At 40.0% G+C, this 15,844-nt stretch overlaps 1 protein-coding gene across 3 annotated transcripts in view; it reads right to left on the reverse strand.

Moving 5' to 3' along the window:
* Positions 1 to 15,844, reverse strand: part of cacul1 (CDK2 associated cullin domain 1) — a 177,977-nt gene that overhangs the window by 24,396 nt on the left and 137,737 nt on the right. For all 3 annotated transcript variants that reach the window (XM_066679086.1, XM_066679085.1, XM_066679087.1), the window contains exon 6: positions 1,155 to 1,244. In XM_066679086.1, coding sequence (XP_066535183.1) covers positions 1,155 to 1,244 — 90 coding nt within the window. The remainder of the gene's footprint in view (positions 1 to 1,154; positions 1,245 to 15,844) is intronic.

Here is a 15,844-nt window from a genome sequence, read left to right on the forward strand (position 1 = left end):
GCCTCTTGTGAATTCGTTTGGTCTAATGACTGCCAACATGCTTTTGAATCTGTGAAAACATTGCTCTGTAATGCTCCTGTGCTCTCTGCCTCAGATTTTACACGACCATTCAAGCTGGATGTGGATGCTAGTGCAACTGGTGCTGTCCTTTGGCAAGAGGATTTAAGTGGTATCAACCTTCCAGTGTGCAATTATTCCAAAAAGTTTTTAAAACATCAGCTTAACTACAGCACTATAGAAAAGGAGGCATTGTTGTTGGCGTTACAAAATTTTGAGGTCAATGTTGGATCTAATTCATGGCCACTTGTTGTGTACACTGATCATAACTGTTGATTTTTCTCTCTCAAATGAAAAACTCAAATCAGCGAATTATGAGGTGGGCACTTATTGTTCAGGAATTCAATCTGGAGATTTGTTATAAAAAAGGGTCAGAGAATGTATTAGCTGATGCTCTGTCTTGTGTTTAAAATTTTAAAATAACATGGTATGTTAAATTTTGGTGGTGGGGGTGTTACGTCCTGCGTTATTTTGAAGTGTTTGTTTTTCTTTCTCTTTGTTGGAGATTTTAGGTGAATGCTCTTGTGGCTGATTAGCTGCCTGTTGCTCCACCCACATGCTTCACTTCTGATTGGCTGGCTCTGAAGACGGCAGATTTAAAAAGGACCATTGTCCTGGAGTTTGGGAGCTACTCCTTTTCTTCTATGCAAGCCGATCCATTGCTTCAGCTAAGCTTCTCAGGTATTGAGAAGAACAGATTTGTAGCAATGCAGAAGTAAAACTACACAAAATGTCAGATAGCTGTAAACAACAATGTGTAGCCAACACCCATGTCTACAAATTTCAGAGTTCAAAAGTAAAAACTTCATAAATGTTCACAATGTGCTTTTCACTATATATCAGCACCTTTGAAAATATTTTTTGGGGAAATGCCTTTTGAGTGTTAATTTAAACAAAAAATACAGAAGAATCACATACATTTCTCACATATCTTTTAACAATTCTATTAGTGTACACTGAACAGTACATTGTGTATTTTCTGCCCTTGTAAATGCAAGAAGAGCCAGTTTAATAGAACAGAAAATGTGGGACAATATTTTCCAAATCATTTAAAAGAAACAAAATGTTTTTTTGTTAATTTGTACAGAATATCTTACCTGGTCTTAGGGCATAAATTCCTTTCACTACATTAGCCATAGTTGATGGTCTAACTTGAAAGGGAACAGCATCCACTTTTTGGAGAAGGGCTAAAGGAAAGAACAGCCAAGACGAGAATTATTCATTCATTCATTCATTATCTGTAACCGCTTACAAAGTTCAGGGTCGCAGTGGGTCCAGAGCCTACCTGGAATCATCAGGCGCAAGGTGGGAATACACCCTGGAGGGGGCGCCAGTCCTTCACAGGGTAACACACACACTCACACATTGACTCACACGCTCACACCTACGGACACTTTTAAGTCGCCAATCCACCTACCTATGTGTGTTTTTTGGACCATGGGAGGAAACCGGAGCACCCGGTGGAAACCCACGCGGACACACCAACTCCTCAGAGACAGTCTTCAGAAGCAGGAATCAAACCCACAACCTGGAGCTGTGTGACTGCGACACTACCTGCTGCACCACCGTGCTGCCCATAGACAAGAATTACATTTTTGTTATTTTGCCCCAATTATTCTTTGACTTGCCCCAATACAAATCATACAACAGGTTTCATAATGTCTTGCTGATAAAGAGGGTATGTTCTTACTTAAACCCAGTTCCTAGAAAAGCTGAGATTATTTAAAATGCAGTGCTGCCTGATGGCTCAAGGTTCACGGAAGTTTAACAATTGTTTCTGGGTTTTTTTGTGCATGGATTTAAGTTAGATGGTTAAGGACATTCAACCTGATTTCCAGAAAATTCGGGACACTTAGCTGTATACAAATAAACACAGAATGCATAAAGGTATGTGCAAATCATTTAAACCTTAAATATTTAATTGAAAATAGAACAAAGATAATATTTCAAATGTTGAAACAGAGTAATATTGTTTTCTGAAAAATATATGCCTATTTTTAAATTCATGCGTGCAACATACTAAGCTTGCTCATATCACTGTCTGGGAACACTGCTTCTTGCTGCATCAGCAAACAAAAGTTAAAAATCATATATGCAGAGAATATATATTTACACAGGATCCAGAAATGTTGCAGAAATGTCACAGTCTTACCTAATTTATGATGGACTTAGGCAAAGTGCAAAAAAGTCCTGTAGTCTGACACTTAAAAAATTGAAATTCTTGCATGTTAGGGTTAGGTAAGTAGATGAGGGACCATCAAGCTTATTATAAGTGCACAGTTCAAATGCCAGTATCCAAGACCTTAAGAAGGCTCTTTATAAACAGGCAAGGAACACACTGACAAAGCAAATCAGAATGGTTAAAAGAATATATACTGAAAAGTTGAAAAATTGTTTTTCAGCCAATGACCCTGCTTCTGTGTGGCTAGGTCTATAACCCTCTTAGGAATTTGTGCTCCCGCCGGTGGAATGAATCAGAACTTGCACCAAAATACTTATGCAACTTGGAGAGTTGCTGTCCCAGAAACATAATAAATATACCCCCAGAAACCTTAAAATGTCTATTTTTCAAATATATGGAGGTTGAAAAGAAATGTAGTTTTGCGTGATTATAGAAAGATAAGTAACAAGAGACACATCTCTGAGATTTATACCGTGACCCTTGAGATCCCACCCATTAATATTCATATAATAGCATGCTAATCTGACCACTCTTATTGGAAGATTATGATGTGTAAAAGTGTTCATTTTAGTCATATAAAATGCACATTGCTGTGTTTTCACACTGAGTGTGGTGCTCCATGATGTCGTAGTCATGTATTTCAGCTGCCTGAGGAGAAACAGCTTAATTTTGTGACGAGTAAGTGAAATATATTTGACTCGTTTTTATGGGTCATGTTTGGCGCTATGCAGATTAGCATAGATTCTCTGCTAGTTCAGTACTAAGCTGACGGTAAAGGTTTTATAAATGTAGAGAGGCACAAAGTTCAGCTGATAGAGAATAAAATGGTTTGTAGGAAAGTTTGGGTGCTCTCTGCTGCTTTCAAGTAGTTATCTGAAGCTCATATGTATTGCTGTTTCCTTGCTAAATAACTGAAATATCATTGAAAAATGGTTCAGTTGGTCTCATTGATGGGGTGGGGTGGGGTTAATAGGTCATTATTCATTATTTTTGACAGTGGGGAGGGGATTTCTAACTGTATTTCACAACTATCTTATGAAAAATGTCAATGTGTGAGCCACAGGTATTGAGAAAAACAGTGTCACATCAGATTCATAGCAATATAGAAAAAAACTAATTAAAATAGCAGAATGCTTTAAACACCAGTTTAAGCCAACACCCATGTCTACAAAGTTCAGAGCTCTTAAGAAAGCTTCAGAAATGTTCACAATGTGACTTTTCACTATATATCAGCACATTTTTGGGGAAGTTCATGTTTACACTTAATTAAAAAAAAAAAAAAAAACAGTTGAATGACCAACATGACCAAAGTTTAACCAACATTTAGCTATAAGGTATATAAATCCCAACACCTGTGCCATTCTAACATCATTAGACGTTGATAATTTGTTGGTTTTGAGTTGTGATGTTATGTAATCAACATCAAACATCTGTCAAATGTCCAAACATCCAAAATCCAAGATCTGTCAAATGTCTGCCAATACCAACATTTAGTTTTAAGGTATGGTGACCAAAACCCAGTGTCTGGTAAACCTCAGATTCTTCATGTCAGCTTGACATGCCATCCTAAAATCATTAGACATTGATATTTTGTTGGTCGTAATGTTATGCAAAAAAAATCCAACGTTTTCCAAGCAGCACATCCTGATGTCAACTTGACGTAATTATAATTGTACACATGATTAGATGTAAAATATCCTATGCCAATTAATTAGAGCTTCACATGGGGCCCACCCCACACTCTTCCTCCCTACTGCCACAAAATATCTATTGTATAAATCCTACACCTAAATCCCAAGTTTGCTGTGGCCATTTACGATCCAACCAGCAACCCGCTACATCTAGCTACATTTAAATTATATAATATCCTACACCTACCCACTAAGGTTGCTGTGGCCAATTTTGGTATGAGCAGCAACCAGCTACCCTTAATAATTACAGTTAATCATTGAGCCCATCACACCAGTACTCATACCACCCACTGCATCACTAGCTCTTCACTGGTGTCATCAGGTAAGCCTCCCCTCATCTGTATTTCACTGAATTAAGCCCACAACACAATTACTCCACAGTGAATTTTGCATTGCAGACCACCCCACCCCCTACCTGCCCCCACCAAGCTAGGTTTATACAGTCCTCCCTTACTTTTAACCATCAACAACCATAAATACACACTGGTCTCCCTGGTGACTAAGGCTGTATCTAGCCCCACTGGCACAATTATTGCATTCTCAGTGCCACCAGTTCCATACAATCTTTACATGCAACATCACCAACCACAACAGCACCTTTAAAGTGCATTTCCCCAAGAAGTCTGTGCTCTCTTTATCCATAACCAATTTCTGATAACTTCTTCCCAACTGCCCCTAGTTTCCATCCCCTGATGCCGAACTGCACAAGCAGGGATGTAAGAGACTTAGCTACAAATCCCCTAACACCTATTTGCATGGATCTTACATATGTCTGCCACCCACATTCCCTCACCTCAGCTGCCAAGCCTGCATACTTCAGCTTCTTCCTTTCGAATGTTTAATCTACTGCATACTCAAATTTGTTTATATTCAGAGTACAACACCATGTCTGACCTCAGTGTATTTAACACAATGCACTCTGAGACCTGCAATATCCACCAGCAATATATCAATATTTATAGTCTGTGCACACTCACAAATAGGTTCCCCCTCAGACACAAATCTAACCATGTTATTACTACAACCACTCATCAATGAACTAACCTCTAGGAGTTTACTGTCCAACAAAACATGCTAAAAACCATGCTGGCACCTGAATATGTCTTTATGTATACAGACCCTGCGACAAATTAAGTTACAAGATGATAGAATGTCCTCAAAATATGCTTTAACAAGCCTATACCCTTATCTGGCACTTAAAAGAATGTAAAGCTTTCCATGTAAATTCATGTGGCACTGAGCCAAATGCATTAGCTAAATGTAGAAAAAAAACATGTATGTCCCTACCCTCTTTTTGTGGTGTTGGAAGCTGATGCCAGGTCATGCTACTATGTTCCAAACACCCTATAAACTCAGAAACCCACTTTTGTACCGACTTGAATTAATTAATTTATTTGCTTTCAAATAAGCAGCAAGTCTCTGTGATATCACACTAAAGAAAATCTTACCCTGCACATCAAGAAGACTTATAGGCCAAAACTGCTCTATACCTGCAGCATCTTTCTCTTTAGGGATAAAGATACCACCTGTTCTTTTCCACTCCACTTCCACTTCTTTTCCTCAAGTTCTGTGCTCTTCCCAACACTGTCAGCCTCCACTTAAGCTCTTTCTGTAGTACTTTAATGCAATGGCGTATATTTGCTCTTGACATTGGTGGGCACTTATGAACCTACCCCTCACCTTTTTTTCCATTGCTCCTTGATAAAATGCAAATGTAAGAGAACTGACAAATGGCAGTTTGTTGTGCATTTAATTTCCAAACCATGTTATTCATAGGTACAGATGATTTTATCCTGCTGTTATTATGATGGACTCATTTCATTAGCGAACTTGAGTGACTTACATGTTTCTTTGGAAAACAGCTCCTTATGTCCACCACCTTCTTTTTTGCTGCCATCCTCACTTGATAGCCATGTGAATGATATTACTTTGTGTTAAAATATAATCTTTTATATTACATGAGCATGAATCAGAAATCTTGGACACTCATTCAACAGGAATCTTCCTTAAGTCTTTGTCTTGTCAAGTGTTGTAAATTCTCCAGGGAGACTCTGGTCTAAAAAAGTGAAGCATTGGATGTCATACATCCAATTTCCTTCTGCTAAACAGCGACAAAACCTGCGATAAATAAGGTATCAGACTTAATACATAATTTTGACTTCCCCATTCTCCCTAGCTCATCAGCTAAAAATCTAGATGTTAAAATTGATTCAGATCTATCATTTGATACTACATCTTTCCTACATCTTCGGAACCTGGCTAAGTTAAGAAATTCCTTAACCCTCCCAGATGCGGAAAAATTAATTCACGCTTTTATTATGTCAAGAATAGATTATTGAGTAAACTCAATTCAAAATGCTGCAGCCAGGGTCCTAACTAAAACTAGAAGATTTGGTCATATCAGCCCAGTCTGATTGGCCCTTCACTGGCTTCCAGTTAAATTCCGTATTGATTACAAAATTCTTTTACTAATGTATAAATCCCTACATGGTCTCACCTCTGAATACCTGCGAGACCTCATCACGCACTATGAACCACCAAAATTACTCATATCTCAGGGTGCCGGCCTCTTACTAGTACCCAGAATTCATAAGACTTCAGCGTGGGGGGGTGGGTCGAACTTTCTCCTACAAAGCCCCTCAGCTCTGGAACAATCTTCCAGCTAGTGTTCGGGACGCAGACACAGTCACTATGTTTAAGTCTAAGCTCAAAACACACTTGTTCAGTTTAGCTTTTGGCAACTAACATCTTTCTAGTTTAAGGTTGTCATTCCAGGAACTCATGGACATGGGGAATCAGGGTAAACTCGGATGATGTGCTCACAATTTCTCTTGTTTGGAGCGGAAGGATTTCTTTGCCTGAGTTCCTTCTGGTTTCCTTCCTCCCAGTCTGTCACAGTCAGATCCGTCACTACACTAATGAAAATATTCACATGCTCTTTTTCTTTGCCGCACTCAACCAAACTAACTGCTTCTCTTTACTGTTTTCTGAGAAAATGGTGGCCCACTGATGGAAGATTGTTTGCTGGATTCTCCTGCGGCCCAAACCAGACTAGCTGCTCACCTCCATCTACTGCTGCCAGCCTCTGACCACTCACCATGATCAACTACACAGAAGTAGAAATGGATTAGCAACACTGTTTGATTCTTTCAATCTGGTGCACTATTATTATGCCCCAAGATTGATGTCACTATTATTATTACTATTATTATTATTATTATTATTATTGTACTGTAGCATAATGACACTTAATTGGTGATCATTTAAAATTCAATCTATAGTTTGATCAGAGGAGGATGGATCCCCTTTTTGAGTCTTGGTTCCTCCCAGCCTGGAAGGGGTTTTTCCTTGCCACTGTCGCCTTCAGCTTGCTTGCATTGGGCTTTGATTTAAATGTTCTGTTCTGATACTAATTATGTGAAGCTGCTTTGTGACAACGTCAGTTGTAAAAGGCGCTATATAAATACATTTGATTTGATTAAAGAACTTCCAATTAGCATTAGGGCAGGGCATCCCTCAAGCCCTGAGGACCAATCAAGACTTCAAGGCAGGGTTCCTAAGGCCCGGGTTTAAAAACCAGTGGCACAGAAACATTGGCTCTTCAACAACTTCTTCACAACGTCACTATTCCTTTTCCAGTTGGAAACAGTCTTAGTGGAGCACCCAGAACAGAGAAAGAAAATGTAGACATAGAAGAATAGAAGAGGGTTGGTCAAGGAGTGCAAGGGAGAAATTGAAATTCACCCAAGGGTGGATATTCTTCCAGTCAGTAAGTTCAGCTAAGAGAGAGACACAAATGTTTTATTTTATTTCAATTAGCAAAATTAGAAAGCTATAGTTTAATCCAGCAAAGCTCAACACAACACCTGGGGCATGAAAGAGACCTCAGGCCCTGACCCTCAAAGCAGTGGGACAAGAGCTTCTGGATCATGGTGAGGTAGGGCACATGTACCCTCAGAATGATCACCTTCTGTGGTGGCATCTCTGAGCAAAGGCCCAGGAGAGACATGTATGGATGTGGCTTCCCAGCATCTTCCCAACATCACGTCCTGATGTCAAATTGATGTAAAATACCAACATTTATTTGTAAAATATGGTGACAAAATCCCAACTTGTTAAATGTCGGCCTCTTAACATCAGCTCAACATGCCATTCTAATATAATACATCATCATTGTGAGCAGTCATGGCCTAATAGTTAGAGAAGTGAGCTTAGGACTGAAAGGTCGCTGCTTTTATTCCCATGACCTGCAGGAAAATTGGGGGCGGTGGGAGAGAAGGAACAGCACTGTCATCTTCCATCAATCCATGGCTGAGATTCCCTTGAGCAAGGCACCGAACCCATACTGCCCCGGGGCACCAAGGGTGGCTCTTGGAGTGTGTTTACAGCCCCTAGTGCACTAATGTGTGTGTTCACTGCCACAAACGTGTTAAATGCGGAAAAGTCATTTCATTGTACAGTAAAATGATGAATAATTGCACGTTAATAATTGCACATTAGTTGTTGATATTTTGTTGGTTTTATATTGTGATGATATATAATCAAAATCCAAACATCTTCCCTATGTAAAACCCTGATGTCAACATAAATATCAACATTTAGTTGTAAGGTATGATGACCAAAACCCAGTCCCTGGTAAACACTGGACACTAACATTATTAGACATTAATATTTAGTTGGAAGGTATAGTGAACAAAACCCAATTTCTGGTAAATGTTGGGACTCTTAATGTCAGCTAGATGTGCCAATTTAGCATCATTATATGTTGGTATTTTGTTGGTTGCTAACCAAAATCCAATGTCTAGTGCAGGTCATAATTGTAACATTCACTCAGTGTGATATTGATGAATAGACATTGATATTTTCTTGCTTTAAGTCATGATGTTAAGAAATCCAAAGTCTCCCAAATGTTGAATCCTGATGTCATATATAAATACTTATTTATTTAAATACTTATTGCGAGGTACCGTAACCTAACAATATAACATCTGGTAAACGTCATCATTTTAATGGCAGCTTAATGTGACATTCTAACATCATAAGACACTCATTTTTGTTAGGTTTAATATGTGCTTTGAAGTAACAAATCCAATGTCTGATAAACTTCATAACCTTGACATCAAATTAACATAAAATACCAACATTTATTTGAGAGGTATAGTGATCAAAACTGAACTTCTAAATGTCATCATTAGATGTTGATATTTAGTTGGTTCTAAGTCATAATGTTAAGAAAGGAAAATCTGATAGCTTGCAATTCATATTCAGACACCATAATGATGTAAAATACCAATATTTAGTTGTGAGGTATTGGTAACCAAAACACAATGTCTAATAAACATAATCTTAACATGGCAGTCTAATTTCATTAGATGTTGATATTTTGTTGATATATATTTTTTTAAGTTGAAATGTTCATTCATTCATTCATTGAATATAACTGCTTATCTGGTTTGTCTGGTGCGACCCTACCCAGAATCATTGGCTGCAAAACTGGATGCACCCTAGAGGGGGTGCTAGTCCTTCACAGGGCAATAAACACTCACACACTCACACCTATGGACAGTTCTGAGTAGCCACCTGTCACCTGCTTTCCTCAGCCACCTGCCAAAACATGTTTTTGGACTGTGGAAGGAAACTTGAGCACCCAGAGTAAACCCAGTAAACCTCTTTTTGTTGCATCAACTATCACAGATCATGCCACCGAACAGATACAGAGCAGTATCCTAGAGTCTTCATCTTAGTTACCCTTATGAAGATGTCCATAATAACAGGGCACAGATGTGAACGATTGACTTTTCCAGTTAAAAGCCTTAATGGACACTTTCAGGGACATCTGCAAATCATTTTATCATCCCCACTGTGACCTGGCTGTGGATGAAAGACCACCAAGAATGAAACTGGGATGGCGCAGTATAAAAAAGCCCAAAAAAGGAGGTGTTCAAGATATTTGTCATGGCTGACTCAAGAAATGGCTACACTGACTTTTCATTTACACTGACAGTGAACATAGACATGGCCTGTCCTATAATACTCTTATGTTTCAGCTTTTACACATTTAAGCATATGGTGTCAGGACTGGTTGGACTGACTGAGGTGGACGCAAACGTTATAACTCATCTGAGTTATTGAAACAAAAGATAACAATCAGAGATCCTTAAAACAGAGAAACCTAGACAGGGTTACTGAGACAGAGAGACCTAGACAGGGTTCCATGTACAATGAAATTCATTCTTTGCTCCTCACCAAGAATGCCAAATGGAAGGGAAAATACAATGAATAACTAGATAACTAATAAAGTGCAAAGTTCACTGAGATATATACATAAGTGATCGGTAAAGTGAACGAGTGCTACAATCAAAAACAGCAATAAGTAAAAACAATCATTTGTGTGACAGAGAGACCTAGTCAGGGTTACTGAGACAGAGAGACCTAGACAAGGATACTCGAGACCTAGACACAGACTAAAACAAAGAGACCTAGACAGAGATACTTAAATAGAGAGACTTAGACAGGGACACTTACACAGCAAACTAGACAGAGATACCAAGACTGACATACTACCAGGTAAGAACCAGGTAAGAACAAGACACAGGGAGGCATAAACAGACAGAGGAGAACAAAGGTACAAACAGATGAGAGAGAGGGTTACAAACAGACCGGAGAGAGAGTTACAAAGAGGTATAAACAGATTAGAGTGATACAAAGAAGTTACCAACAGACTAGACAGAACAAAACAGTATATAAATGCAACAAATAAGCATTTATTGTGGGCACAAAAAAATTTTATTAAACGCTATCAAGGATCATGAAGAATCACAATGTCACAAGGAGGTGATATGCTCAGTATGTTAAATTAAAGGCTGCTCCATGGAAATGGCTGCAATGAGGGTGATGTCAAATATCAAGTTGTATATTTTATTTTTTAAACCCAAGACAAATGTTGCACAAAGGTGAGATTTCAAAATGGTGGCTAGTAAAAAAATGTAAGGGAATAGTAGAATTATAGAAATGTATTTTCCGTAATAATGGCCAATTATATTTGGTTCTTTTCTAGAGCCTGGAGGTGAATCTAAATCGTGAGTGTCTTTTGAAGTTCCTTGTAGTGTACCTTGGGGAAAATGTAGACAGTCTTATCAAGGAGTATCTGGTAACTAGTTTTGCTTTAATTATTTAAACTTTAGAAAAACAAATATATGAGCATATTTGAAAATATATGGTCACAGGTCTTACACCACATATCCTACATGCATGCACATTTGCCACTGCCGATACTCATTGTGGAGTACCCTGTCCCCTGCTGGCAATTATTCTGCACATTTAGAATATGTCTAATACAGTGAATATATAGTATGGTTTTCTGACTGGAAAAAGTTTTGGGGCATGCCTAAAATATACAATATACAACAAATTAAAAAAAACTATACAGAGATGGTAATAATTTAAAAATGTAAGGATACGATTGCTATATAAATTATACACATTAAAGTATGTATTACATAGAAAAGTTGAGTAAAATTCAGAAGTGAATTTTGTATATAATAAATAAAGTGATTAATATTGATGTTCAGTGAAAATGTAGGCATCACCCAGAGAGAGGCCAAATGTGCTCTCTTGAACTATTGACCTTGGTTGGCAGAGGCATCTCCAGGGATTGAACTGATATCTCCTAATAATGAAGCCCGTGCTTAGACCTATGCACCATCAAAATTACTTTCTAATAAATGTCTTCTCTTTTTATCAGGTTTCTCAGAAGACTGAAGCTGAAACAGAACTCATGGACTGTACAATTGCAGTATTCAGCCACCATGTGAAATTGGGTTTATAATTGAAGTTGTGGAAGTTCTTAATGAATTGTCGTCAGTTTGCTCATGCATGTGCCATGTTGTTTGGCCTCATCTACATTGTAAACTTGAGCTATCCAGTTGAACTCAAATACACTTTTGATGCACTACAGAAAATATTCATGGACATTGAACCAAAGAAAATGTCACAAAGAGTGTGCAGTCTTAGTGCCAAACTTTAAATGTTGAAGATCAAAAACACATTAGGATACAGCACGTTTTGTTCTGTTGTATTGCTTGTATTCAAGTACATTCCAGGATAATCCAAAGAATCTCTCTCTCTGGTAGACATTGTGGCACTTAACTGAATAACACTGAAAATGCAAACATTTTTAAATCACAAAAAACAGCAATTCAGGGGAAACTATAGTTCCCTATAGGATTTGTTCATAGATTGCACTCCCAGCAAGGCAAGGGAGCTTTTTATTTTGTTCTAGTTTTTTTTTTTTTGTGTGTGTGTGTGTTTTTTTATTATATAATTTTGTTATGCCATATATTTATGGTCCATTAATCAAAAGATGTTTAACATGCCATGCTTAACACAGTATTTTAGCAGATGGCTATCAGAATACATCTTAAGTTTTGAAGGAGAGATGTACAAACCATTTTCATGCTTGCTGACCACTTGAAACCATTTCTTAGTTTCTATGCTCTCCATTTGTCATATAAGAGCTGAGAAAATGACTAGGTGGCTAATCAGTTTATATGGTTACATTTTACTGGAAGTTCGCAAATTTTAAAAGAATAAAACATTGAAAAGTCCATAATAATTTTTTTGTACTATTTTATTTACTATTTTGTTGATTGTTTTTAATATTTATGTTTTGTTTGGTTTGGTTGATTTGCCTTAAAACACACTGGCTATACCTCAACAGGTTTTAAAATTCATATTTGTTAATTTTATTTTTGGTGTACTTTAAGTATGCAGAAATGATTTTTTTTAAAAAAGCATCAAAATAAACATGGTATTTGTAAGTGAATATTCCTGTTTTTATTTGTTTATTTGTATTAACATTGACTCAAGCAATTCTCTAAAAATTCATGTGAAAGCAAATGTAGCTTTTGTTCATGTAAAAATTTTAGTTGTTAGGTTTGGGACTAAGAAAATATATTGGTGAAATTAGTAATATTAGTTTGTACTAAATCAGAAAATTATCTTAAGACAACCTAATAAAATTACCTGTAACAAATTAGTTTTTTTATTAGTTTATTTAAAAGTAAAACAATACTTCAATGCAAAACAATGTGAAAAACAACACCTGGTCTTCAGTAAATAATCCTTTTACTTTATGAGAAAGTAGTTTTTTTAAGTTCTCTTATAAGAATACTTTGATTCAAATCAAATCAAAAAGTACATTTCAATTAAATCATGAATATAATTTGAGAAAAACAAATAAATTTAGGTGTAATAAATTAGAGTAATTTGGTCCATAAGTTGGTCCACCCTTCCTGGATCAGGGCCTTGTCGTGGCGGAAGGGCTTGTGTGGTCTCATGACCTCCAGGGCTATGTTGTCGGGAGCTGTTAGCTCCCAGTAGGGTCTCCCATGGCGAACAGGTCTGGAGTGAAGATCCAGACAAACATGTTCCAAAAGCATTCCTATGAGTACACCCATTAAAACTCAGTGTACCCTGCCCAGGAAAGGGTTACCGGGACCTACCCCTGGAGCAAGGCCTGGGGGTAGTGTCCGACGGTGAGGGCCTGGTGGCCAGGCAGCCCACGTAACCCGGCTGGGCTCAGCCCGAAATGGCAATGTGGGAGGATCATGTGGGCTCACCACCCACAAGATCCAGAGTAGGGGTGCGGTGCAATGCCCATCGGGCACAGAGCGGGGGCGAAGGGGCCCCTGGCGTCGTGGAACTTGTCAGCGGAGACTGGTTCTTGGTACATGGAACATAACCTCACTGGGGGGGAGAGAGCCAGAGCTGGTGCGTGAGGTTGAGAGATACCAGCTAGATATAGTTGGGCTCACCTCTACACACAGTGTAGGCTCTGGAACCAAACTCCTCGATAGGGGTTGGTCTCTCTCCTACTCAAGAGTTGCACAGGGTGAGAGGCGCCGGGCGGGTGTGTACAGCTGTACAGCTGGAGTTTGTCCCAGTAAACGAGAGGGTCGCCTCAATGCGGCTCCGGCTTGCAGAGAGGAAAACTTTGACTGTTGTGTGTGCGTATGCACCGAACAGCAGTTCAGAGTATTCGGCCTTCTTGGAGGCAGTGACTGGAGTTCTAGAGGGGATTCCATGCACTGACTCTATTGTTTTGCTGGGGGACTTCAATGCTCACATTGGCAATGACTTGGAAACCTGGAGAGGAGTGATTGGGAGGAACGGACTGCCTGATCTAAACCCGAGTGGTGTGATGTTGTTGGACTTCTGTGCTAGCCATGGTTTGTCCATAACAAACACCATGTTCGAACATAAGATTGCTCATAAGTGTACTTGGTACCAGAGCACTCTGGGCCAAAGGTCAATGATGGACTTTGTGGTTGTGTCTTCTGACCTGAGGCCATATGTTTTGGACACTCGGGTAAAGAGAGGGGCTGAGCTGTCAACCGATCATCATCTGGTGGTGAGTTGGATCCGATGGCAGGGAAAGCTGCCGGACAGACATGGTAAACCCAAACGTATAGTGAGGGTGTGCTGGGAAAAGCTGGCAGATGACTCTGTCTGGATGGATTTCAACTCTCACCTCCGAAAGAACTTCTCACATGTTCCGGAGGAGGTAGGGGGAATGGAGTCTGAATGGACACTGTTCTGGACCTCCATCGTGGAAGCGGCTGCATGTAGCTGTGGTCAAAAGCTTGTCGGTGCCTGTTATGGCGGCAACCCAAGAACCCGTTGGTGGACACTGGGGGTGAGGGAAGCTGTCAAGTGGAAGAAGGAGGCTTTTCGAGATTGGCTAGCTCTGGGAACTTCCGATTCTGCGGATGGGTACCGGCAGGCAAAAAAGGCTGCAGCTGTGGCAGTTGCTGAAGCAAAATCCAGAGCATGGGAGGAGTTTGAAGAGGCCATGGAGAATGACTTCCGGGCGGCCTCAAAGAGGTTCTGGAAAACACTCCGACAGCTCAGGAGGGGGAGGGGGGACACTGTCCAAGCTGTGCTCAGCAAGGATGGTGAAACTCTGAACTTGACTGAGCGTATTGTTGGGCATTGGAAGGAGCACTTTGAGGAACTCCTTAACCCGAGAGACATGCCTCCTGTGCAAGAGGGAGGGCCAGAAGTGTCTGGGGGGTCAGATTCCATTTCCTTGGCTGAAGTCACTGAGGTGGTGAAAAAGCTTCGCAGTGGCAAAGCTCCAGGAGTGGATGAGATTCGCCCAGAGTTACTGAAGGCACTCGATACTGTGGGGCTGTCTTGGATGACACGCCTATACAATATCGCATGGACCTCGGGAACGGTGCCTTTGGATTGGCAAACCGGGGTGGTGGTTCCTATTTTCAAAAAAGGGGACCGGAGAAAGTGTGCCAATTATCGTGGCATTATACTTCTCAGCCTCCTGGGGAAAATCTATGCCTAGGTGATAGAAAGGAGAATCCGTCTGATAGTTGAACCTAGGATTTTGGAGGAACATTGCGGATTTCGTCCTGGCCGTGGAACTATGGACCAACTCTTTACTTTTGCACAGATGATTGAGGGGGCGTGGGAATTTGCTACTTCACTCTACACATGCTTTGTGGATTTGGAGAAGGCATATGACCGTGTTCCCCGAGAGATTCTGTGGGAGGTGCTCCGGGAGTATGGGGTGCCAGGGTCGCTCCGGCAAGCCGTACGGTCCTTGAACTCTCAGAGTTTGAGTTGTGTTCGCATCCTTGGTAGTAAGTCAATCTTGTTCAGTGTGGGCATTGGACTCCGTCAGGGCTGTGCCTTATCTCCACTCCTGTTCCTGATATTCATGGACAGGGTGGCGCGGCGTAGCCTGGGGCAGGAGGGCTTCCATCGAGGAGCTCAGGAGGTGGCATCTCTGTTTTTGCAGACGATGTTGTTTTTCTGGCTTCTTCACACGGAGGCCTCCAGCGTTCACTTGAGCAGTTTGCAGCCGAGAATGAAGCGGTCGGTATGCGGATCAGCACCT

The sequence above is a fragment of the Hoplias malabaricus genome, chromosome 8, assembly GCF_029633855.1.
Source record: "Hoplias malabaricus isolate fHopMal1 chromosome 8, fHopMal1.hap1, whole genome shotgun sequence".
In the NCBI taxonomy this organism is placed as follows: Eukaryota; Metazoa; Chordata; class Actinopteri; order Characiformes; family Erythrinidae; genus Hoplias; species Hoplias malabaricus.